Source organism: Thunnus albacares, chromosome 16 (assembly GCF_914725855.1).
Source record: "Thunnus albacares chromosome 16, fThuAlb1.1, whole genome shotgun sequence".
NCBI classification, from domain to species: Eukaryota; Metazoa; Chordata; class Actinopteri; order Scombriformes; family Scombridae; genus Thunnus; species Thunnus albacares.
In genome coordinates this window covers 30,536,628-30,559,393 of record NC_058121.1, presented here as the reverse complement: position 1 = coordinate 30,559,393, position 22,766 = coordinate 30,536,628, and the positions used below count along the sequence as shown (strand labels likewise).

At 44.6% G+C, this 22,766-nt stretch overlaps 3 protein-coding genes across 6 annotated transcripts in view; 1 reads left to right on the top strand and 2 right to left on the bottom strand.

The window, feature by feature from the left end:
• Positions 1 to 4,878: 4,878 nt before the first annotated feature.
• Positions 4,879 to 10,132, bottom strand: xrcc3 (X-ray repair complementing defective repair in Chinese hamster cells 3). The gene is made up of 7 exons (XM_044329853.1): positions 9,916 to 10,132; positions 8,931 to 9,068; positions 8,642 to 8,854; positions 7,799 to 7,953; positions 7,509 to 7,721; positions 5,585 to 5,622; positions 4,879 to 5,500 (listed from the first exon to the last, which is right to left on the bottom strand). Exons 1-7 carry the CDS (start codon positions 9,968 to 9,970, stop codon positions 5,263 to 5,265), a joined length of 1,050 nt encoding a protein of 349 aa, XP_044185788.1. The 5' UTR covers positions 9,971 to 10,132; the 3' UTR covers positions 4,879 to 5,262.
• A 95-nt stretch (positions 10,133 to 10,227) lies between these two features.
• LOC122965675 (transcription factor IIIB 90 kDa subunit-like) overlaps positions 10,228 to 22,766 on the top strand; it is a 33,855-nt gene continuing 21,316 nt past the window's right edge. Inside the window, exons 1-2 of the mRNA XM_044329839.1 lie at positions 10,228 to 10,520; positions 11,253 to 11,462. Coding sequence (XP_044185774.1) covers positions 11,279 to 11,462 — 184 coding nt within the window. The 5' untranslated portion in view covers positions 10,228 to 10,520; positions 11,253 to 11,278. The remainder of the gene's footprint in view (positions 10,521 to 11,252; positions 11,463 to 22,766) is intronic.
• Positions 12,878 to 22,745, bottom strand: LOC122965674. 4 transcript variants are annotated; one of them, XM_044329837.1, is made up of 20 exons: positions 22,646 to 22,744; positions 22,519 to 22,562; positions 22,288 to 22,380; positions 22,066 to 22,193; positions 21,817 to 21,957; positions 21,597 to 21,674; positions 19,953 to 20,123; positions 18,969 to 19,065; positions 17,919 to 18,142; positions 17,599 to 17,764; positions 17,175 to 17,380; positions 16,799 to 16,916; positions 16,467 to 16,675; positions 15,982 to 16,099; positions 15,606 to 15,775; positions 15,092 to 15,189; positions 14,870 to 14,985; positions 13,687 to 14,790; positions 13,112 to 13,423; positions 12,878 to 12,952 (listed from the first exon to the last, which is right to left on the bottom strand). In XM_044329837.1, the coding sequence occupies exons 1-20, from the start codon at positions 22,669 to 22,671 to the stop codon at positions 12,936 to 12,938; spliced, it is 3,636 nt and encodes a 1,211-aa protein (XP_044185772.1). In that variant the 5' UTR covers positions 22,672 to 22,744; the 3' UTR covers positions 12,878 to 12,935. The 4 variants fall into 4 exon arrangements, with proteins under 4 accessions (XP_044185772.1, XP_044185771.1, XP_044185770.1 ...); XM_044329836.1 differs by having other exon boundaries at positions 12,878 to 13,423; positions 22,288 to 22,365; positions 22,646 to 22,745; XM_044329835.1 differs by having other exon boundaries at positions 12,878 to 13,423.

The following is a 22,766-nucleotide window of genomic DNA, read 5'->3' as shown; positions in this document are numbered from 1 at the left end:
ACTGTTAACATGTATGACTATTAACATGTATGACTATTAATAAGTATGACTGTTAACATGTATGACTATTAACATGTATGACTGTTAACATGTCTGAACTGTTAACATGTATGACTATTAATAAGTATGACTATTAACATGTCTGAACTGTTAACATGTATGACTATTAATAAGTATGACTGTTAACATGTATGACTATTAACATGTATGACTGTTAACATGTATGAACTGTTAACATGTATGACTATTAATAAGTATGACTGTTAACATGTATGACTATTAACATGTATGACTGTTAACATGTCTGAACTGTTAACATGTATGACTATTAATAAGTATGACTATTAACATGTCTGAACTGTTAACATGTATGACTATTAATAAGTATGACTGTTAACATGTATGACTATTAATAAGTATGACTATTAACATGTCTGAACTGTTAACATGTATGACTATTAATAAGTATGACTGTTAACATGTATGACTATTAACATGTATGACTATTAATAAGTATGACTGTTAACATGTATGACTATTAACATGTATGACTATTAATAAGTATGACTGTTAACATGTCTGAACTGTTAACATGTATGACTATTAATAAGTATGACTATTAACATGTCTGAACTGTTAACATGTATGACTATTAATAAGTATGACTGTTAACATGTATGACTATTAACATGTATGACTGTTAACATGTATGAACTGTTAACATGTATGACTATTAATAAGTATGACTGTTAACATGTATGACTATTAACATGTATGACTGTTAACATGTCTGAACTGTTAACATGTATGACTATTAATAAGTATGACTATTAACATGTCTGAACTGTTAACATGTATGACTATTAATAAGTATGACTGTTAACATGTATGACTATTAATAAGTATGACTATTAACATGTCTGAACTGTTAACATGTATGACTATTAATAAGTATGACTGTTAACATGTATGACTATTAATAAGTATGACTGTTAACATGTATGACTATTAACATGTCTGAACTGTTAACATGTATGACTATTAATAAGTATGACTGTTAACATGTATGACTATTAATAAGTATGACTTTTAACATGTATGACTATTAACATGTCTGAACTGTTAACATGTATGACTATTAATAAGTATGACTGTTAACATGTATGACTATTAATAAGTATGACTATTAACATGTCTGAACTGTTAACATGTATGACTATTAATAAGTATGACTATTAACATGTCTGAACTGTTAACATGTATGACTATTAATAAGTATGACTGTTAACATGTATGACTATTAACATGTATGACTATTAATAAGTATGACTGTTAACATGTATGACTATTAATAAGTATGACTATTAACATGTCTGAACTGTTAACATGTATGACTATTAATAAGTATGACTGTTAACATGTATGACTATTAATAAGTATGACTGTTAACATGTATGACTATTAACATGTCTGAACTGTTAACATGTATGACTATTAATAAGTATGACTGTTAACATGTATGACTATTAATAAGTATGACTTTTAACATGTATGACTATTAACATGTCTGAACTGTTAACATGTATGACTATTAATAAGTATGACTGTTAACATGTATGACTATTAATAAGTATGACTATTAACATGTCTGAACTGTTAACATGTATGACTATTAATAAGTATGACTATTAACATGTCTGAACTGTTAACATGTATGACTATTAATAAGTATGACTGTTAACATGTATGACTATTAACATGTATGACTATTAACATGTCTGAACTGTTAACAAGTATGACTGTTAACATGTATGACTGTTAACATGTATGACGTCATGTTGAGACGCTGCTTTGACTGAAACAGTAATAAAATAGAAGTGACGTAATTCAAATGAATGATAATCAATAAGTCTCCATGACAACTGAACCTGATCATTATTAATATTCATATAATTCTTCAGTTTGTTGTTTCGTTGATGTTAATGAGGGTTAGTGTTAATGTGTGTTAGTGTGTGTTAATGTGTGTTAATGTGTGTTAATGTGTGTTAGTGTGTGTTAATGTGTGTTAGTGTGTGTTAATGTGTGTTAATGTGTGTTAGTGTGTGTTAATGTGTGTTAGTGTGTGTTAATGTGTGTTAGTGTGTGTTAGTGTGTGTTAGTGTGTGGTAATGTGTGTGTTAGTGTGTGGTAATGTGTGTTAATGTGTGTTAATGTGTGTTAGTGTGTGTTAATGTGTGTTAATGTGTGTTAATGTGTGTTAGTGTGTGGTAATGTGTGTGTTAGTGTGTGGTAATGTGTGTTAATGTGTGTTAATGTGTGTTAGTGTGTGTTAATGTGTGTTAATGTGTTAATGTGTGTTAATGTGTGTTAATGTGTTAATGTGTGTTAATGTGTGTTAATGTGTGTTAATGTGTGTTAGTGTGTGGTAATGTGTGTGTTAGTGTGTGGTAATGTGTGTTAATGTGTGTTAATGTGTGTTAGTGTGTGTTAATGTGTGTTAATGTGTTAATGTGTGTTAATGTGTGTTAATGTGTTAATGTGTGTTAATGTGTGTTAATGTGTGTTAATGTGTGTTAGTGTGTGTTAATGTGTGTTAATGTGTGTTAGTGTGTGTTAGTGTGTGTTAGTGTGTGGTAGTGTGTGTTAATGTGTGTTAGTGTGTGTTAGTGTGTGTTAATGTGTTAATGTGTGTTAATGTGTGTTAATGTGTGTTAATGTGTGTTAATGTGTGTTAGTGTGTGTTAGTGTGTGTTAATGTGTGTTAGTGTGTGTTAGTGTGTGTTAATGTGTGTTAGTGTGTGTTAGTGTGTGTTAATGTGTGTTAGTGTGTGTTAATGTGTGTTAATGTGTGTTAGTGTGTGTTAGTGTGTGTTAGTGTGTGGTAGTGTGTGTTAATGTGTGTTAGTGTGTGTTAGTGTGTGTTAATGTGTTAATGTGTGTTAATGTGTGTTAATGTGTGTTAATGTGTGTTAATGTGTGTTAATGTGTGTTAATGTGTGTTAGTGTGTGTTAGTGTGTGTTAATGTGTGTTAATGTGTGTTAATGTGTGTTAATGTGTGTTAGTGTGTGTTAATGTGTGGTAATGTGTGTTAGTGTGTGTTAGTGTGTGTTAGTGTGTGGTAATGTGTGTTAATGTGTGTTAGTGTGTGTTAGTGTGTGTTAATGTGTGTTAGTGTGTGTTAATGTGTGTTAGTGTGTGTTAGTGTGTGTTAGTGTGTGGTAATGTGTGTGTTAGTGTGTGGTAATGTGTGTTAATGTGTGTTAGTGTGTGTTAGTGTGTGTTAGTGTGTGTTAATGTGTGTTAATGTGTGTTAGTGTGTGTTAGTGTGTGTTAGTGTGTGGTAATGTGTGTTAATGTGTGTTAGTGTGTGTTAGTGTGTGTTAATGTGTGTTAGTGTGTGTTAATGTGTGTTAGTGTGTGTTAGTGTGTGTTAGTGTGTGTTAATGTGTGTTAATGTGTGTTAGTGTGTGTTAGTGTGTGTTAATGTGTGTTAATGTGTGTTAGTGTGTGTTAGTGTGTGTTAATGTGTGTTAATGTGTGTTAATGTGTGTTAGTGTGTGTTAATGTGTGTTAATGTGTGTTAGTGTGTGTTAGTGTGTGTTAATGTGTGTTAGTGTGTGTTAGTGTGTGTTAGTGTGTGTTAATGTGTGTTAGTGTGTGTTAGTGTGTGTTAATGTGTGTTAATGTGTGTTAGTGTGTGTTAATGTGTGTTAATGTGTTAATGTGTGTTAATGTGTGTTAATGTGTGTTAATGTGGTAATGTGTGTTAGTGTGTGTTAATGTGTGTTAATGTGTGTTAGTGTGTGTTAGTGTGTGTTAATGTGTGTTAGTGTGTGTTAATGTGTGTTAATGTGTGTTAATGTGTGTTAGTGTGTGTTAGTGTGTGTTAATGTGTGTTAATGTGTGTTAGTGTGTGTTAATGTGTGTTAATGTGTTAATGTGTGTTAATGTGTGTTAATGTGTGTTAATGTGTGGTAATGTGGTAATGTGTGTTAGTGTGTGTTAGTGTGTGTTAATGTGTGTTAGTGTGTGTTAGTGTATGTTAATGTGTGTTAATGTGGTAATGTGTGTTAGTGTGTGTTAGTGTGTGTTAGTGTGTGTTAATGTGTGTTAATGTGTGTTAGTGTGTGTTAATGTGTGTTAATGTGTGGTAATGTGGTAATGTGGTAATGTGTGTTAGTGTGTGTTAGTGTGTGTTAATGTGTGTTAGTGTGTGTTAGTGTGTGTTAATGTGTGGTAATGTGGTAATGTGTGTTAGTGTGTGTTAATGTGTGTTAGTGTGTGTTAGTGTGTGTTAATGTGTGGTAATGTGGTAATGTGTGTTAGTGTGTGTTAATGTGTGTTAGTGTGTGTTAGTGTGTGTTAATGTGTGTTAGTGTGTGTTAATGTGTGTTAGTGTGTGTTAGTGTGTGTTAATGTGTGTTAATGTGTGGTAATGTGGTAATGTGTGTTAGTGTGTGTTAATGTGTGTTAGTGTGTGTTAATGTGTGTTAGTGTGTGTTAGTGTGTGTTAATGTGTGGTAATGTGGTAATGTGTGTTAGTGTGTGTTAATGTGTGTTAGTGTGTGTTAGTGTGTGTTAATGTGTGTTAGTGTGTGTTAATGTGTGTTAGTGTGTGTTAGTGTGTGTTAATGTGTGTTAGTGTGTTAATGTGTGTTAATATGTGTTAATGTGTTAATGTGTGTTAATGTGTGTTAGTGTGTGTTAATGTGTGTTAATGTGTTAATGTGTGTTAGTGTGTTAGTGTGTGTTAGTGTGTGTTAATGTGTGTTAGTGTGTTTGTGTGTGTTAGTGTGTGTTAGTGTGTTTGTTTTTACTGTTGTTCTGCATCTTTGTTGTAAATAAAGATGTTTCAAAAAGGAAAAAAAGACAAGAAGCAGAGAATAAAACTTTATTGTAATTAAACAGAAAAACAAAATGACAACAAAACAAATGAATAATAAATCTCCATGACAACCAAACCTTCCAGATTCCTATTGATCTCCGATCAATTGATCTACGATCTATTGATGTGTTTTAAGGAGCCTTGATAAATGAACAGAGTTCAATTAATAATTCAGCTGTTTTATCTAAATTATTGTGATTGGACAGTTGAACTGAGTTAATAACACGAGTATTAACAGTCTGGGTGTCGACACGCTGCAGAGTAACTGCAGCACACTGAAGTGTCCATAACGTTTGTCCACGTGGAGCGCACCGCCACGCCATCAGTGACATCATCAGACTCATCCAGCAGCTGAGTTTAACGCAGAGTCACGTTTTTAAAGGGGAGCGTCGAACGGAGGCGTCTCCACGAGTCCTCGGACGCCTTCCGTCCACACGGCGGCGTCCCTGCCGCCTTGGGCCAGGTGAGGCGCGAACACCACCTCCAGCCTGCGGAGGGTGCTGCGCTGGTCGCCACGGGAAACCGTCCCCTGAAGACGATGCATCATCAGCCGCACCAGCACCTGATTGGCCCACGCCAACCCCAGAGCCGGAGACACGCTGGCAGACACGGGACTGAGACACACGGATCAATCAATACAGGTGATCAGAGACGACATACCCAGAATGCATCTGGAACATCTAGAAATCAGTTCTTACCCCAAAGAGCCGACGGAGCCGCTGAACACACCCGTCACCTGTAACACACACACACACACACACACTTTAATACATGTAGAAATATACACACACACACACACACACACTTTAATACATGTAGAAATATACACACACACACACACACACACACACACACACACACACACTTTAATACATGTAGAAATATACACACACATGTACGTAGATAGATAATCTGAACAGAGCCAATCAGAGTGCAGCATCAGACCCCGTCAGGACTCATAAAGCCACCCTGGAAACTTAGGAGATGTCTGACTATGGGATGCACGCCTCGCCGCAGACGCCTCGCCGCAGACGCCTCCCCGCAGACGCCTCGCCGCAGACGCCTCCCTGCAGACGCCTCCCTGCAGACGCCTCCCTGCAGACGCCTCGCCGCAGACGCCTCCCTGCAGACGCCTCCCTGCAGACGCCTCCCTGCAGACGCCTCCCTGCAGACGCCTCCCCGCAGACGCCTCGCCGCAGACGCCTCCCTGCAGACGCCTCCCTGCAGACGCCTCCCTGCAGACGCCTCGCCGCAGACGCCTCGCCGCAGACGCCTCCCCGCAGACGCCTCGCCGCAGACGCCTCCCTGCAGACGCCTCCCTGCAGACGCCTCGCCGCAGACGCCTCGCCGCAGACGCTTCGCCGCAGACGCTTCGCCGCAGACGCCTCGCCGCAGACGCCTCGCCGCAGACGCTTCGCCGCAGACGCCTCCCTGCAGACGCCTCCCTGCAGACGCCTCGCCGCAGACGCCTCGCCGCAGACGCTTCGCCGCAGACGCCTCGCCGCAGACGCCTCCCTGCAGACGCCTCCCTGCAGACGCCTCCCCGCAGACGCCTCCCTGCAGACGCCTCCCCGCAGACGCCTCGCCGCAGACGCCTCCCTGCAGACGCCTCCCCGCAGACGCCTCCCTGCAGACGCCTCCCTGCAGACGCCTCGCCGCAGACGCCTCCCCGCAGACGCCTCGCCGCAGACGCCTCCCTGCAGACGCCTCCCTGCAGACGCCTCGCCGCAGACGCTTCGCCGCAGACGCCTCCCCGCAGACGCCTCGCCGCAGACGCCTCGCCGCAGACGCTTCGCCGCAGACGCCTCGCCGCAGACGCCTCCCTGCAGACGCCTCCCTGCAGACGCCTCGCCGCAGACGCTTCGCCGCAGACGCCTCCCTGCAGACGCCTCCCCGCAGACGCCTCCCCGCAGACGCCTCCCTGCAGACGCCTCCCTGCAGACGCTTCGCCGCAGACGCCTCGCCGCAGACGCCTCCCTGCAGACGCCTCCCCGCAGACGCCTCCCTGCAGACGCCTCCCTGCAGACGCCTCGCCGCAGACGCCTCGCCGCAGACGCCTCCCCGCAGACGCCTCGCCGCAGACGCCTCCCTGCAGACGCCTCGCCGCAGACGCTTCGCCGCAGACGCCTCCCCGCAGACGCCTCCCCGCAGACGCCTCCCCGCAGACGCCTCCCCGCAGACGCCTCCCCGCAGACGCCTCGCCGCAGACGCTTCGCCGCAGACGCCTCGCCGCAGACCTCAGCAGCATTAATCTCTTTATCTTAATCCTGATTGGCTGGTGAACGTGTTGGTGCCACCTGCCTCGTTCAGGATAAGCACCTCTTTTCACTCACTCATATTGTTTCGATGTCTAACTATGGGATGTGGTTGCTCCCGTATCGCCAGACAAGCTTATCTATCGTCCACCGACCCGCAGAGAGCGCCGCTCTGGTCCAGCGAGGACTCCAGGACCGCGCATCCTACACACGGGGCGGAGACCAGCTGAGCAGAAACTCCCCTGATTAAGGCCAAAGATGCGGCCGAGCCACCAGTAGAGCGCGCTCGCAGACCCGCCGGCGGCTGCAGACCCAAAGCAACGCCTCCGCCACCCAGCGGGAGAGTGTAGAGTCGTCGTCATGGTACCTGGTTGATGCAGAGGACGGGTGTGTTGAACTCGTGGCTCAGGTGATGCAGGCAGGAGGAGAAGGTCAGCAGGTGTCTCGTCCTCTCCAGCCAATCAGCAGCCTGGAACTCTGACCTGAACAGAGACGCCACCGAGTCCACGACCACCAGACGTACCAGACCGCGAGCCAGCAGGAGGGGGACCCGCCGGGATAGACAGGTGTGCAGGGACACCTGGGAACAGACAGACGGGTCAGAGAGAGACAGACAGATGTGCCGGGACACCTGAGAGAGACAGACGGGTCCCTCACCAGGTCAGCGGCGTGTTCGATGTAAACGTGGTCACTGAACCGGAGGCGGCCGATCTCAGCCGGAGGGACGTCTGACCGAAGATACACCTGTTGTCCAATCAGCTGCTGCAGACGCCTGCTGGGAAACCTGTCCTCCGTACAGATATACACCGCTCCTGTGAGACAGGAAGAGGAAGTTCAGCCTCTTTAACACCTTCAACTTCATTCTGCCTCAGCTAACGGTGGCAGCCGGACCCAGACCCGCTGTGGTGCGTTCACTGACCAGACCCAGACCCGCTGTGGTGCGTTCACTGACCAGACCCAGACCCGCTGTGGTGCGTTCACTGACCAGACCCAGACCCGCTGTGGTGCGTTCACTGACCAGACCCAGCCCCGCTGTGGTGCGTTCACTGACCTGACCCAGCCCCCCTGTGGTGCATTCACTGACCCAGACCCAGCCCCGCTGTGGTGCGTTCACTGACCTGACCCAGCCCCCCTGTGGTGCATTCACTGACCCAGACCCAGCCCCGCTGTGGTGCGTTCACTGACCAGACCCAGCCCCGCTGTGGTGCGTTCACTGACCAGACCCAGCCCCGCTGACCCAGCCCCGCTGTGGTGCGTTCACTGACCTGAGCCCAGCCCCGCTGTGGTGCGTTCACTGACCTGAGCCCAGCCCTGCTGTGGTGCGTTCACTGACCCAGACCCAGCCCCGCTGTGGTGCATTCACTGACCAGACCCAGACCCGCTGTGGTGCGTTCACTGACCAGACCCAGCCCCGCTGTGGTGCGTTCACTGACCCAGACCCAGCCCCGCTGTGGTGCGTTCACTGACCTGACCCAGCCCCCCTGTGGTGCGTTCACTGACCTGAGCCCAGCCCTCCATAGCGGGGAGGGTACTGTACAGACAGGCAGAGTTGCAGGGCCAGCTGAGTCTTCCCGGCTCCGCTCTCTCCTGACAGCTCGATGACCCCTCCCACAGGTAGGCCCCCCCCCAGCAGCCGGTCCAGCACAGGACAGCCCGCGCTGAGTCTGAGGCCGGACTCGAACCCGCGACACTCGCCGCGATGCAGCAGGAGGGCTGTGGACAGAAACACGGGTTAACACGCCATGACATCACACGTCAGGTAAACTGCAGCCCGGATCACTGATCTGACCCGGGATTGGACGGCTGCGTCTGGAGGCGGCGGCGGCGGCGAGGATCAGCTGCTGGATGTCGGAGCGGGACAGACCGGTGAGCCTCTGCAGGTCCGGACCCGAAACACACATCACGTCCCGCACAGTCTTCACTTTAGCTGGAGGGGAAAACAAGGTAACCATGGTGACGACAATAATAATCACGACACCAAACAGTAGCAGAGAGCCGGAGTTCAACATCATGAACAAATAAAATATTATCCGACAGGTTTATGACGTTATTGATCACACACGTAGTTCAGATCAATAACAACCTTCTGACGGTCGCTGATGAAACATTTCTACACTGACGGCAGTGAGAACAACGTTCATCCCTCCAGTAGAGACTGTAGGATCAATAACATCATCGTTCATAAAGATCTTCCTCATGTGGTGTTGTGATGATGATGATGATGATGCTGGGTTGAGATCAGGTGACTGTGAAGGTCTGGAAGAGACCACTCCCATCAGGATGAAGCTGATCACTCACAACTACTTTATATTGATTAGCAGTGACTCTTCCCTCTAAGCCAGCATAACAGAGCCCCCAGACCCCCTCACTGTAAGGGTCCAGCATTCAGACCTGGACCAGGTTTTCCTCTAATCCGTCTCCCGTCTGTATGCAGGTTAACACAGAGTCAACGCTGCTTAATGAAAGCGTCTCTGGGTTTTGACTGCGGGAACTTTAACGGATATTTTTCACTGTTTTCTGACATTTTATGGACAAAACGATTAACCGATGAATCAAGACAATAACCGGTAATTTAACCGGTAAACACTGCAACATGTAACGAGGAGACTTTGCTTTATTTTAAGGGGTCACAGGTCGAGTGACAGACAGCATCTGCTGATCCGACCACTAACACCTCTAATTAAAGACAGTTTGCTAAGTTGTGCTTTACAGGATTGAGACATTTGACGGTAAAGTGTGATGTTTGTGAACCGGGTCCGGTGCGTCTCTCTCACCTCTCCGCACGGCTGCTGTGATCCTCGGGTTGAGCTCCAGCTGGTCGCAGTCCATCTCCCCGCTGAGGACATGCTGTCCCCCCGCTGCTGCTTCAGCCTCAGTCCCGGTCTGACCTCCGGAAACCTCCGGTAACCTCAAACAAACCGGTTTATTTCTGAACCTGTCCGTTAGTTCGCTTCTTTCTGCCCGAAGAGCTTCCCGCCACAACACGACACGTCATCACGCGCCGCCGGTCTGTGAGGGGCGGGAGGAGGGGCGGGGGGGGGCTGAAACGGTCCCGCTTTAAATCTAAACTCGAGTCCGTTTGTTTACACTGAGATGATATTTTATATATTAATAAATATAAATCATTATATTTCACATTTAACAGCGTTGGACCTTTCCGTCGTCATCCCCTCCCGCCATGTGACGTCATCTCAGCGCGTCACAGGAAGGGAAACAAAAACACCCCAAACATTGATCAGAAGCTTGATAGTGATCAGTTTTCAGTGTTTCACTAGTAATCAGCTTATCGATCCGCAGACTGACTGCAGGTTAAAATGGATTCTAAGTGTTTCTAACCGCCAAACGGATCCTATTGATCTCTGACCGCTTTCTACTGACGGTGAGTGACGCTGCTCCACATCGATTAACTGATCAGCTGCAAACTGATCACATCCAAACTGCCGCAGCTGTTAACAGAAGTACTTTATTTAGTCGATTAATCGAGTTTAGATGGAAACGATCGTCATTGTTATTATTCAGGTCTGTTACTGCAGTAATACTGTACAATACTACTGGTACTAATACCACTATTAGTACTACTACTACTACCACCGGTACTACTAATACCACTATTAGTACTGCTACTACCTCTACTAGTACTACTACTACTACTACCACCGGTACTAATACCACTATTAGTACTACTACTACCTCTACTAGTACTACTACTACTACTACCACCGGTACTACTAATACCACTATTAGTACTGCTACTACCTCTACTAGTACTACTACTACTACTACCACCGGTACTAATACCACTATTAGTACTACTACCACCTCTACTAGTACTACTACTACTACTACCACCACCGGTACTACTAATACCACTATTAGTACTGCTACTAGTACTAGTGTATATATATATATATATATATATATATATATATATATACACACACACACACACACACACACTCAGTATGTCTATTGTTTATATATGAAGAAGTATATTGTATATATACTGTTTCTATAGCAACTGGTTGAATGTCTCTGAGTGTGGGACAAACTGGAAATGAACTGGTTCCAGTCTTAATGTGAAAGCTGTGATGCTAACCTGTGACCCCTTCAGGCGGAGTGACCTCTGACCTCGGCACCATGAGCTCCAGGCTGTGCAGGACCTGCGGGGGGTCGGACATCGATGTGGACCAGGCCCGGGGCAGCGCGGTGTGCACCGGCTGCGGCTCGGTTCTGGAGGACAACATCATCGTCTCTGAGGTCCAGTTTGTGGAGGGAAGTGGAGGCGTGTCGTCCGCTGTGGGACAGTTTGTCTCCGCTGACGGTGAGACGATGTTCAGTCTGTATGTTCTGATCAGATGGTTGAACGCTCGCCGTCCTGTTGCCCTGCATCACGTTTTATTAGGAACATGAACACTGAACATGACAAACATTAAGATTTAAAAAGCTGCAGTAGAAGATATTGGACCCAAATGTTGCCTCACTAAATATAAACATTAAACCTTTAAGTTTTCTCTCACAAACCAGTATAATATTAATATTGAAAGTCAGTGATTCCAGTCAGGCTGACAGGATCAACAGTTAATTAGCTGTGAGAACGTCTATAATGAGTCTGTTGTCAGGCTGGATGCAGCTGCAGGTAATGAACTCACTCTGATAGTTTCCATGTGTGAACTGGTTGCTTGTGTTGCAAACTCTTCTGTTAGTGTCCGTTCTCTAAAGCTTAAAGACCAGTTTCAGGAAATAAATCCTGGTGGTTTCAGCTCTGGTTCCCCCTCAGACTGCTACTTTAGTTTTAACACTGAACTTTAATGATGTGGTTGCTACATTATGTTGCCTTTTTAATCAAATTGTGCTACTTTCTTTAGAAATATATTAAGTTTAGATCAGTAGTTCTGTTGCTTTTACATTTTTTTCAGCAAAATGAATTATGCAACGACAAAATAGAGTTTGAATCAGCCCTAATTTAACCTGCAACCTCTGACCAGGTGTGCAAACGCATTGTCGACAGTTGCATTTGTTGCATTAACAGCTGCTGCTGCTGCTCTCCACTGAAACATGTATATCAGCGTCAACAGTTTATGGTTCAGTGTGGGAGCGTAGTGGGCAGGATATGCACCAGAGGCCAGATGCATAAACTCTGTAGATTAAAAAACTGTGTGAACGCACAAAGCCAGAAATAGACAACCGCATGGTTTATCATGTATAAAGCGTTGTGGACTCATGGTTCTGTTTCATAAATCTCCACAAATGGATAAAGACACTTAACCAGCAGTTTATCAATAAGCTCCACCTGTCAGAGAAACAAACAGGAAAGAAGAGTTTCACAGATTGTGTTGCACTAACGAGGTTCTTATAGCACCCACATGGACTGTAAACTATCAGCAGTGATCTCAGAAAACTAATCAATCATTTTGTAGCTCTCATATCTGCACTGAATCTGCAAGTTGTGTCACAATTAAGGATAAAATAAAAAGAATATTAACAGCAAAATAAAATTATGCCTCTTGTGCAAGTTAAAAGGATAAAATTAATCACAAAAGTAATTAATGTTACCTTAATCAGTGCAGCTGGTAACAAACATCTGCTCCACATGTTACGCTGGTCTGTTCACATTCTGGTTTTATAAATAACGGTTTATGTTCAGGAAACGGCGTATGTGGTGGTTTTTGTGCGTATGCGTCGTTCATGCATGCGGCCCCAGGTTGAGGAAACGTGCAGGAAACAAACTCAAACAGCTGAATGAACAAACTGAACCTTTATTGTATCACACAGACGGTTTTGTTTCTGTTCTTCGTCAGCTGATCTGTTTACCTAAGAGGGAAAAAACAGATCCAACAGTAACCTGATGTTGAAGCAGTGAAATAATGTTGATCATGTTTAGGAAAAGAAGACACACAAACCCTGTTAAGCTACAAATTCAAGATTCTGAGTTTCTTGCACCTTTCAGGTGTAAAGATCTGGTGTTGGTACCTCTCATGATGCCCCAGTGAACACTGTCTCCATACTGACCACTGCAGTCAGACCTGGTGTTGGTCTTCAGGTCTGAACCTGAACCACCAGGACCTGTGTGGGAACCAGGGCTCGGTGTGTTGGGATTGGTTGGTTTATATTCTATGATGCTGGAAGGGCTTTTCGGGACGTTCTGCAGTGTGAAACTGAAGGAGGGCGTCCTGCTGGTGCCCTCTCCGGTTACAGAGTACAGGTTCTGCAGTCTGGACTGGTCTGGAGTCTGGAGTCTTCCTGGGGGACCGGGTGCAGGTCTAACTCTTATGCGAGATGCTCCTGATGGAAAAAAAGGAAACATTTTTCTATAGTGATCTATATTTTTAAGCATATAAGCAACATATTTCAGTGCAAATAAGAAGCTTGGAGATGTGAGAGAAACATGTTTGATGGAGCTGGGCAAGGAGGCCCCCCCTTTTATTCAGACTAAAAACCGATCTACTTCAATCTCTGATCTGGAGGCTAGAAGGAAACAGATTTTCCCGAGACACCAGGCTGTTCCTTTAAGAATCAATATAATCTTTGCTGATTCCTTTCCCTACCTGCTGGTTGAAGGACTTTTCTTGGAGTAGACTGTTGTCCCCCACTGTTTCCTGTCTCAGCCACAGACTGGACCAGTTTCTGCTGGTGTCCTTGCTGGTTTGGGGATAGACTGGTGAGGCGGATTCCTGCAGATTGATCTGGTTTTACTTTGACTCCTTGTTCCTGTCTCAGCGTACCTGGTCTCTCAGGTGAATGTGTCCAGTTAATTGTGTTTGAACCTCTGTGGTCAGAAACCTGTTGGGACATCCAGTGGTCCCCATCACTGCTGGCAGCTGTCTGAACTGTGGCATACTGGGAGGGACTGGAGCTTCGTAAATAAGCTGGTGGGATACTGGGTTTCTGGCTGAGATGATGTCCAGAAGAAGCTAATTTTCTCAGAGGTTTAACTCTGATGTTTTGCACCCTGGACTGAATTGTCTTCACATTCCTCCTCTCGATGGACCCAGTTCTCTCCGGGTTTTGGTGGACTTTGGTTTCATGAGATTCCGTGCTGAGATGCTGAGGTGTAACTAGTGTGTTTCCAGAAAAGTCAGGGATGGTATTTGTGGATGTGACATCAACAGTAGGGACATAGGTAGTGTCTATGCCAGGCAGGGGCAGTTTGTTTCTGCTGATGTGGTCTTGGCTGTACTGAGCTGGTGTTTGAAGGACTGGGTAAAGCTGAGGGGTTTGAGAAGGATCATACTGACTCTGAGGCTGATAGCCAGATCTTTCTCCAGTGTTGGCCATTTCGATCCCAACAATGGAGGACGTGAAGGGGCTCAAATTTGGCTCAACCCCAAACACATGTTGGTCTTCCGTCTGGGACATGAAATGACCACGATGAGCTGGAACCTGTAGAGGGACTTCATGAGGAGGAGAGGGGTTGATGTTTGGAAAGGTTTGGTGGTTTTGGGAGGAGAGGAACAGCTTCTTGTGGCCTCCTGGTGCTGTGATGAAGCTGCTGGGTCCAGGTCTGGGCTGAGGCCTGATGCCAGGGTGAGGCAGGACTCCTCCTGTTGCTGGGGTTTGAGGGGTATGTTGGACCTGTTTTGACAGGATATTGATGGCATTTTCAGAAGCCTGATGTGAACAGTCATGGGCAGTGAGTTTGTTTGTTGAATCTGTAGGAAAATAAAAAGATTTTAAAATTCTGTCACTCTAAACTGCACCCACATCATTAAGAATGTAGAGGACTCAGACCTTTAAGGCTCTCAAAGACTTTGATTGAACCAAATCCAGACGTCTCTGATCTGAAGAGCCGATCCACAGACAGTCTGTTGACTCCACTGAGTGGATAGAAGCACCTCACCGTCAACCTGTTCAAAAACCACATTTATTCATCAATAGTGTTACATTTGTGTATGAGACCTTTAACAGAGCACCACCAGGTTATGAAGTGGATGGTACTTTGTGTTTCCTTACTTGAACTGAGATTCTCTGGAGATAAAGTTTGGTCCGTCTGCGATCAGCTGTCTGTCATGGAGGATTTCGTTCTCATAAACCACGTACGAGTCTCCGACCTGTTGAAACTCTTTTGTTACAAAAAAAACAAAAAACTAACAAGGCTACATCTTTACATTTACACATCTGAATACACAGTATCTGAACTCTGTCCTCTGTTTGCATTGATATTTTTGCCTATACTTCAGGGCAACCACCAAAAAACATGTTTGATTAATTGAGTCTACTAAAATAGAAAAACAGTGAAAGATGGCCCCCAAAATACAAGTTGACATATTCATTGCTGTTTTTGTTTGACCAACAACCCAGACTTAATAAAAAAAAAAAAAAAAAAAAAAAAAAAAAAAAAAAAAAAAAAAAAAAAAAAAGGTATTCAGTTTAGTAAATTACAACAGAGAAAACATGCTTATTTTTAGTTTTGAGAAGCTTTAGCCACACAGAAAACCCAAAATATTCTCTGTATTTTTAGTCGTACCATGGCTCTGGTCCCACAGGAGTCCAGCTTGAACTCAAACAGGACTCTGGATCTGTCAGTCTGTTTGGGTCCACAGCTGGGGTCCAGCAGACTGGTTCTTTCAGGCTGCACCGTGGGCCAGGTGGAGGTCGGAGTTGTCACCACCGTCATGGTCCCATCCGCAGAACAGACTGACGACACAACAGACCAATCAGGGTCAATGTGAAAAATGTGTAGATGACCGTCTTAAGCTTGTTTGATCTTAAATGAAGGTAGATGCTGATTAATTTTAGTCTTGACCCTTTGTCTTGTACTTGACTAATGAATATTATGTAGAAACTACTAAAGTCAGGGTGGACCGTTTGAACTGAACGTGAAGAAGAGGGGTGCAGGTTACCTATCATGTCCTCTGTTTTGAAGAGGCAGTGTTTGGAAGTGGACGTCTGAACCTCCAGAGTTTTGGAGTCTCTCAGAAGAAGCTTAAATGTCCCATAAAAGTTTGAAAGGTTGATGCCCTGGAAACAAACAGATGACTGATATCAGAAGGGGTGTTCTTTTACTCACATTACTATAGTTTAAGAACTATTAGAGATCACCATATAACGAAGGCAACACCTGCACAGGAACAGGTTTTATGTTGACCAGATGAACCAGCAGCAGGCGGGATCAAACTGTCTCCTGATACTTGAATTAAGGTCTGAAAGTTGGAGTTTGTGCCATCGACCAAATAAGTCCAAGTTGGACCTTAAGTGGCTTAAAATCCCTAAACTTCTTCCCAGCTCACCATTGGACAGTGCTGAGATTTGAGGGAGGAGTGTTATCAGAGATCAGTTGATGACTACCTAACTTTAGAGGTTAGGTGTCACTGTCGTGGACGCTTACTTCGTAGGTGTATCCAATGGAGAACACAGGGACCTCCAGGGTGGTTTTGTGGCTGTCGCTGTGGAGGTGGTACCCTCTTTGGGCAGCCAGCTGTGGTGTCAGAGGCTCCTGGTCAACACCCACCTCCCAGAGACTCTCAGCTCGAGGTGGTCTGACTACGCTGAATGTGATTCCTCCGTCCGAGCACTGAGCAGTGATCTCCGGTGGGTCTTTAAAACAGAGTCTACATTTTAACAAAGGGACGTACTTCTGGTGGTTTTACACAGTTTATCTCTGAGAGGTGAAACGATGTATTTAACACTGCAGCAGAGAACAGAAGACAATATTCTTACATGTGTTGAATGCTTGTGCTGTGATGAGGGTGTGATGGTAGTAGGATTCTCTCTGGGGCATGATGGTTAAAGTGAAGTTTATATCTATGGAGTACTGCACCACACCTTCACCCAAGTTCTGTTGGAAAACAGAAAATCTAAAACAGATAACAGAATAACTTCAAAGGCGATGTGCGCTAAAGTATTTCTACGTTTGTCACTCACAGATGTCGTAAAAGAAAAACAATGAATTCTTGACAGTGGGAATAATAATGAGAATGATAAATTGGCAGATTTGATGGCCCAGTAGTACCTACAGGATCATATAAATATATATATTTCCATGGAAAGACTAAATCAGGTGTGAGTTAACACCGGCTCTGTCTGGAGTCTTTACCGTCCACTGGACCACAGTGTCCTCGAAGGGCAGCTGGAGCTCGTAGGCTTGGCTGCCATTAACGTGAACTACAGGACTGATGCCGATTCCTCGCTCAGGTGTGTCTGACAGCAGCGGCTTCCCGTTGATATGGACTTCCTCTAAAACGACGTCAGCAGGAATGTTTCCCAGGTAGACCCTGAACACCTGGTCATCACTGACGGTCTCTACAGGAAGTCAAGATGATTGATAAATGATTTCCAGATGCTCAACCAATACAGAAAGACAGCAGATGTTTTTTTTTTTTTAAATTCAAAATACCACCACATTTACTTTGTTTAAGGCCGAATTGATTTATCTTTAATTTTGTGGAATAATCAATTATGTAAAAAGTTGGTGTAAAATGTGTAAAAATAACTGGTTGGTTGTAAAGTAGCGGACATACGGTCAAGGCTGAAGGGTGGTCGGCAGAGCAGCGGCGTGTCGAGGACCCTGAGCAGTCGGTGTCTGGTGTCGACACTGCTGCCGTCTTCATATAGCAGAGAGAAGATGTGTTCGTATAGCAGGAAGATCACATATGTCTCCTTGTACACGTTGTTCACCACCAAACTCTGAAAAACAACAGAGTTAGACAGAAAAAAAACTGCAGATCTGATATCTGCATCTGTAGCACAGTTTCACTCCTCATTTTAAACATTTGTTGCCCAAAACAGTTTGTGGTAAAAACCCTTTTCCCAGTCTGAAATCAGGAAAGATCCTATGCACCTTCCTGTAGCCACCCTCTGCCCCAAAAGGAATCTGGATTTGGACCAGGCCTCCTTGCTGGATCAGACTGAAGCCCCTGGTGGAGGCAGTGTGCTGGTCCAGCAGCACTCCCTCCACCCCCAGACTGAGGCTCCGACTTTCAAACGTTGCTCCTTCCCCGACCAGAGGCGTCAGGACCCGGGGGATGTCCCACAGCAGCCGGGTACCATCGAAAGAACCAGAATCTAAAGTAGGACCGACAGAATCATCAACACTTTCATCAGACAGAAACCAGCCTCCTGTCCAATCGTCACTCCCTCCAGGAAATTCTGATTTTGTGATCACAATAATTAATGCAAATACAAGAAACCTCCACAATATTTGTGAGAGCTGCAGTTTCACTAAATTACAGCAACTTTTCTGCATGAAATGTGCAAATCAGCAGCTGCTTGTGGTTTGGACCAATCGTGGCGTTTGGTGTGGCGGCAACTGACGTCATTCAGGTGGAAGATGGACAAATCTCACCTGCCAACAAACATGATGCCATAGACGAGCAAAACAATTCCCAAATGTTCCCAAATGAGGTTTGATTCAGTGAGTCAGAAGAAAACAAGCTGCTGATGTTGTTCAGACATAATCTGCCTCAAACATAAACATCATCAATAATGTCATTAAAATAAATCTAGTTTGATTTTATTTGCTGCTGATGTTGAGCTGAAAGTTTAATAAACGTTATAAATGGAACTCAAGTACAGTATTTTCTGTTTTATAGAACTTTGAGTCCTCATGGTTCTCATGTTCAGCTGAACTATAGTTGTTTCTGTGATCTGCAGGAAGTCGTTACGTACGACTCTTCACTGGTACATTCACATTTTCCTTTGCTCACAATTTTTCCACAAAAAGAGACAAAACATTGCAAATTGTATCACAACAAAAAAAGCCTCTGGAGAAAAAACAAAAAAAAAACAAAAAGACATTTCTGGGAGCATTAATCACAAAAACCCTCAGTGAAATGCTGGAGGAGTGATTTATCGTACATACATGAGATCCATGGTACTGTGGGAGACTTACTGACTGTGCAGACCACGGACACGTCGATCATCACCACCATCAGCTTCTGCTTGAAGAACAGCGAAACCCGGACGACCTCCACAGGGACGCCATCCACCTGACCAGTAAGACAGGACTATTAAAAAGGCAGCCATTTTAAAAGTTCAACCTCCTCAAGTGTAAGTTTAAAGTTAATACTGGATCACATTTTTAATTGGAGCTTCAAGTTTTGGTGCAACAGAATTAGATTTAATCAAGATTTAGAGTAAAAACTCAACTTATGTTTAAAGAGAGGTTTAAATCTTATTAAATTAGTTTGGTGCGACATAATTTAAAGTTAAACCAAGATTTAATCGGGTTTAAAAGTGAATCCTTGTTGGTGCAGCCCAGACTTAGTGTTTTATCACCTTACATACAAGTCAAATACTCAATAACTATCAGTCTTTTCCAAATCATACAGTGTACATTGATCTGGTTTAATTTCGGTCAACATTCATTCTCATGGTTCAAGTCTTTCAGGAGTCCTGATCCTGATGTGATGAAAAACCGGACCAACACCGAGTCCAAATGTCCCGACTTACAGACTAACAGTGATCTCAGGACTGCTCAAGTCCACGAGGAGCCTCACAAGGACCTTCTGTGGACTTTCCCAGAAGCTGCTTGGGGTGTAGAATTGATTTAGTGGGTTTGGCCTACTAATTTGGATCCATCGGTTTTAATCTGCAAAGTCAGACTAGCAAAGGTTGGTTTTATCCAGCAATGATGTGAGGATCCTCAGCGGAGTACTGTTAAGAACTGTTAACAGTCAGGAATTTTAAACTCGTCTCCATGGAGACAAATGAGGTTTTAAGTCTTGTCTCTTTAATGGGACCCAGACTGTCAACATGTCCAGACTGGTGGACAAAACAAAGAATGTAAAGTTCATTAAAAACATTGTTCTATACTGTGAAATCTCTGGATTCTGATTGGCTGGTGTTTGCCAACATCATATGCTCATTTACTCACCATCATCATCTCAGCGTGCGGCGGGCTGTATTGAGATCGAAACACCACCCTTTTGGCAGTGGCGGTCAGACTGTAGCCCTGCGTCTGGGCCTCACTGATGGACATGGCGTTCACCTGTCCATCACTCTGCAGGAACATCAGCTGCCAGGCAGCGCTCGCCGTCCTCTGAGCCTGAACGCCAAACAACCACAACTCTAAATACCAAGCAGGAACATTCTGGTGTCATTGTCATAGTTTGGTTCATCATGCTTTTAGAAGTGATGTAGAGCAGTGGTTCCAACCACAAGGGAAGCTGGACCAATCAGAAGGGTTGTCAGATGATATGACAAGATGTAGAGAAGAAAAAAAAAAAAAAAAAAAAAAAAAAAAATGACCCAAACATTGTTTCTTCTTCTAACTTTTGCTTTATTTCTTGTGGATTTCTGTATTTTACCTCAAGCCTCAAAGTTATTCAAAGAAAAACAATTTCTACAAAAAAAAAAAAAAAAAAAAATTTGATTCATCGTCCATCGACAAAGATCAATCAGCAACTATTTTGATAATTGAATAGTTGTTTGTCTTTTTTTTTTTTTTTTTAAAACAAAAATGTAAAAATAAAGCTGATTTCAGCTCCTCAAACGTGGTTTATTGTTTTTCTTTGTGGAACATGACGATAAACTGAATATGTGTTGACTGGTAGAGGAGCTGGTCCTGGTTCGTTTGTGGTGGGAACGTAACCGACCATCTGACCGACTACGAGGCTCCTCGCCAGGAGTGCTGTGCATTCTGGGATGTTGACAAGTGACAGCAGTTGCTAGCAGCTAGCCAGAGGTCTGTCCCGGACTAACAAAAGACTTTGTGGCATTCTCGATCAGAGCGTCTTCAGGATGTTCTCGCTCCTGCCCCAGAAACATCCGACCAATGAGAGGAGAGAACGTTCTCACCTGGCTGTTAGTGATGCATTTTGGTTCGCTTGGATTTTTTTGTGAGAAAAGAAACTGAACAAGTTTACAAACTGATCCACTGATTCAGACCAGAACAAACACGCTGATGGTTTGAGACGCTACAGTTCTGGCTGAAGGCCGAGGACCCGGACACGGTCACCATGGTAACTGCTGCTCAGCTCTGTGGCCACTGAGTCTGGATTTGATCTCATGGTCTTCTCAAATCTTGCTTTTGGTTTGACATGCTTGCACTGTTGATTTCTGGTTGACACTGTGGGTGTTTGTGATGTGCTGTTGTGTGTGTGTGTGTAGCTTTGTATTTTACATAATGTGTTCTGTGTGTTTTTTGCTTTGTGCTGTTATGTTTGAATTGTAAAGGACTGCATATGAAAATTAGCTTGAAGCTAAATCTGGTGCAGTACATCATTGATGTTAAAAACTGTCTTGATAAATAAAAAATACAACAAGACGATTGGTTTGAACAAACAGGAGACTCCTGCTGGAGGAGATTAGGCTGCACTCAAAAGTTATCAGCAAAATCAATCTCCTGTAAAACTGACAGCGAGTGCAGAGAGGGAGAACGGCCGCAGTGACTCCTGGCTGAGGCCGGAGTTTGATCATTGTGTTGATGAAGAGGAGCCGAATAAACAAAGAAAGCCGTCGCACAAAGCTTTCAAAACACACAGATGGCTAGAGTTGTGTCTGCCGGTTCGATTGTTACCTGAGAGAAGGCCGTCTGCCACACCTGTCCACTTTCCCCCCGCTGACCTCCACATGAAGACTCTCTGTTTACATTCACCTGGTGGACATCATGACAGCAGCTGTAAGTCCCTGATCAGGTTCACAGATCTATGTCCACACTCCATGGACAGACTGAATGACCTGTTTGATTTGTGTTAATCACAGCTGGTAATGTGAAGGTGGATGCTGGGTGTTCTGACCTCCATGTAGTCCTCCTCGCAAACGATTTCTCTATGACTCCAGCTCAGACCAGAACAGATGGCAGAAACCGGTCGGCTGATCCACCCGGCACCGCCGTCGCTCACCATCACGTTAAATCTGAAGGTGAACGCCTCGTCGTTCTGTACAGAAACGAGACAAAACCTCATCACAGCGCTGCAGCCAGGCTGAGATAACCGGGTGGAGCTAAAGGTTGTGGGGTAAAGCTACCGGGCTGTGGACGGAGCTACCTGGTTGTGGGTGAAGCAGGAGTAGTATGAAGCTCTGAAGGTGGTGAGGCCGTCCATCTTGAAGGAGCTGATGGTGTAACCACAGCGTGAGGCCAGCTGCTTGCTGATGGAGTGGACGCCATTTTCATCTACATCAGGACAAAGAGAGCGCCACAAGTTCAGGAAGAACATTACAGTGATCACAACCCCTGCAGTGTCGGGATTTAGTGAACATGAACTGACCTACAGCCTCAAATCGCGGCGTCTGTCCTGAGGTCACGTGGATCCACAGGTAACGATCCCGACACGCCCACTGAACACCTGGTGAGCCAGCATCTGGAGGTCAAAGGTCACCTGAACACTCGTTTACAGGATCAAGTTACAGTTAATGTGCTGGGAAACTACCAAGTAGCATAACATTTTAAAACCGACTGTCTAAATAAACCAGTAAAGACTCTAAATAAACCAGTTTACCTTCAGCTGTTGTTCCATCTGTGAACTTGTAACCGATGAAGAGTCTGAAAGAACAGCAGTGAGGTTCCATTTTTAGCAGCTCAGGTGATATTTTCTTACCTGTACAGGTGAGTTTTATTGAACTCACCCGATGATGAAGGCAACAGTCTTCATGTTGAAGCTGTTGAACTCTTCTCTGTCTGTGGAGGAAAAGCTTCAGCTCTGCGGCCAGGTGAGCTAATAACCTGGTTGTCATGGTAACGGAGGAG